The sequence below is a fragment of the Oratosquilla oratoria genome, chromosome 36 (assembly GCF_046742065.1).
Source record: "Oratosquilla oratoria isolate Oo_2021 chromosome 36, ASM4674206v1, whole genome shotgun sequence".
Taxonomy (NCBI): Eukaryota; Metazoa; Arthropoda; class Malacostraca; order Stomatopoda; family Squillidae; genus Oratosquilla; species Oratosquilla oratoria.
In genome coordinates, this window is record NC_134812.1 from 29,144,218 (window position 1) to 29,147,225 (window position 3,008).

Sequence of the window (3,008 nt, forward strand, 5' to 3'; positions counted from 1 at the left end):
TAATGATGGCAACTATGATAGATTAATGGTCGCTAGGAAGTTATTATTGGGTATTAGATTTCATTGTAGATGTGTTTATAGTAGAATCAATAAAAATATATACATTTGTCAGGCATCATTCTCTACTAATCGGAATGCTTATTTTATCAATTTTGAAACACCAGCGGCCATTGTCCCCTATATATAGGTTTTGTTCTAAATAAATTCTGACGACTTTATTCATCATAAAAATTGCGTCCAAATGTGTCTTTATATTATATTTATCTGAGCAATCATCAATTTGTTTTGAGCTTTAGTTGTAGGACGAGAAAGAGAAGCGCTTTACGTTCAGACTGGCTCTTCATTTATTTTTCGGTTAATGACTGTATCCAAAAATCGTCATTATTTTAAAACTCGGACCTCAACTACCCAAAACTAAGCAAAACCAAACCAAACCTAACGTAACCTAACTTTACCTGACGTAACTTACTCTAACGTACCCTAACTAACCTAATCCTGACGTAACCTAACCTAAATCTAAGCTAAACCCAGCTAAACAATATCCACTTCAACCTCGCCCATACGAAAAATTCCACCCACCTCCGCCAACCCCAGAGTAGTCACGTTGACATATATTCTAAAATTTTCATCATTAGTATATTCTAAACCTGTTATTGTTCCTACACATTAAAGTTATGACTTATAGTACCTTCTAAAGTTGTCATTATTTGTATATTCTCAACTTGTCATTATTAGTATATTCTAAATTTGTCATTGGTAGTATATTCCAAACTTTTCATTATTAGTATACATTGAAGTTATCATTAATAGTACCTTCTAAATGTATCAATATTAGTTTATTCTAAACTTGTTTATACTAAAATTAATATAAACTTGTCAGTATTAGTATATCCTAAACATGTTATAATCATTATATTCTAAACTTGTCATCATTAGTGCATTCTAAATTTGTCATTATTAGCTTATTATAAACATGTCATTAGTAGTACACATTAAATTAATCATTAATATTGCCCCTCAAAACTTGACATTATTAGTATGTAATAAACTTGTCATTATTATTTTATTCTAAAAGTTCCATTTTAGTATACATTAAGGTTATCATTAGTAGTACCTTCTAAACTTGTCATTAGTATATTCTAAAATTGACATTACTGATATAATCTAAACATATCGTTTTTAGTATATTCTAAACTTGTCATTAATAGGATATTGTAAACTAGTCATTATTAGTATGTTCTGAACTTCTAATTGTTTTTCAAAATTAAGTTATCATTAAATGTACTTCCTGCAATTATCATTTTTTAGTATATTCTAAAATGGTAGCTATTAGTACACATTATAGTTTTCTGAATTTGTCCTTATTACTTTATTCTAAATTTGTAATTATTAATATAGTCTAAACATGTCATTATTACTACATTCTGAACCTGTCTTTATTAGTACCTTCTAAACTTGTCATTATTAGTTAACATGTTATCATTAACAGTACCTTCTAAAATTTTCATTATTAGTACATTCTAAAATTGTCGTTATTAGAACACATTAAAATCAACATATATAGTACCTACTAAACTTCTCATTATTAGTATATTCTTAACTTATCATTATTAGTATATTCTATACTCAAAGACTCTCCTCATCCTTATTTTACAATAAACACATCCACAACGGAATCTAATACCCAATAATAACTTCCTAGCGACCATTAATCTATCATAGTTGCCATCATTATCGACTAAAGCCTAATGATAGTTGTTGAGATCCGTTGTCGTAATCACCGTTTCCCTCAGCTGACCAGACTATGAAATGGTCATTAATAGCCTTTGAAAATCAAGAAAAATCCTTCTTAGTTTCAAAGGTGATTGGAGAGAATGCCCTCCGGCGGTGTCTTTTACTTATTCATTTATCTATTTTTTTTTTCAAGGACGACATCGTTTCTGACGATATCATCTTGCTTTTCTGATGCATTGGTAATCAAAATGACTTCATCATGACCTTAGGTGATTAACAGTGGCCGTCACGAGCCCCTGACAATGGTAGAGGCTTTTGCTGCAATAGCTCACCACTTCCTGGGACACACTCTTTCATACTAATTCTACAAGAAGCATCACAGTCATGAAATAAACTTTCATGGTTTCAGGGATTTCATAGGTTAGATTTGAAGGTTACAACAAAGACAATGAATGTAATTAACAGTTTATTTACAATAAATAGATTGTTTACTATGTATAAAAATGTATGATTTGTATGGGCATGGCATATATATATCATGGAGTCAGTGCGATGTTGCAGATGTGCCGAATTGCGATAGGAACAAAGTTCTTGAGAGCAGGATTGGGGACTTTCATCGTCCATATCCTAGAGGCGCTTTGCACACGTGCTCTCCAAGACACCTGTCGAAGCAGCACTTGTCCACACCACTGCACGCTCCGTCATTCGAGCAGGTGATGGGAGGTCCGAAGATGCGCGGACACACGGGCCTGACTGGTGGGCACTGACCGGGTTTGACGATCTGTGTTGCGATGGGGTCGGCTGGTTGGTTGTTGGTCTCACAGCAGTAGGCCGCTCCTTCAGGAGTCTTGCACCAGTAACGGCAGTTGCTACTGGGGGCGACAGGAGGAACAACTCCACCGACGATCCCGTGACCGACGCCGCCGACTACGGGATGTCCTTGGTGACCGAAAGGAGGTCTTCCGACATGGGGTCTCCCTCCGAAGTGACCAGCACCTCCAAGACCAGGGGCTCCGAAGGGAGGACCTTGTGCATGAGGAGGATGTCCTCCAAAGAATCGAGTATTTGCAGCTCCACCACTTCCACTTGCAGCATCACCTTTGTTCTCTTTGAGTTTCTTACCCGCCACCAAGGCGAGGGACATGAGCAGGACGCACAGGACTTTCATTATGAAGGGCGGTGATTAGCAGAGTAAAGCACTTTCACAGGGAAAACTACTGCGGGAAAATGAGGTGTATATGAGCGCTCGGCTGCTTACTCGTGGTTGAAGCTGA

The 3,008-nt window shown here is 36.2% G+C and overlaps 1 protein-coding gene across 1 annotated transcript; it reads right to left on the bottom strand.

Moving 5' to 3' along the window:
* Nucleotides 1-2,223: 2,223 nt before the first annotated feature.
* On the bottom strand, nucleotides 2,224-3,008 carry LOC143019204 (uncharacterized). Its single transcript, XM_076174898.1, has one exon. The coding sequence runs from the start codon at nucleotides 2,900-2,902 to the stop codon at nucleotides 2,348-2,350; it is 555 nt and encodes a 184-aa protein (XP_076031013.1). The 5' UTR covers nucleotides 2,903-3,008; the 3' UTR covers nucleotides 2,224-2,347.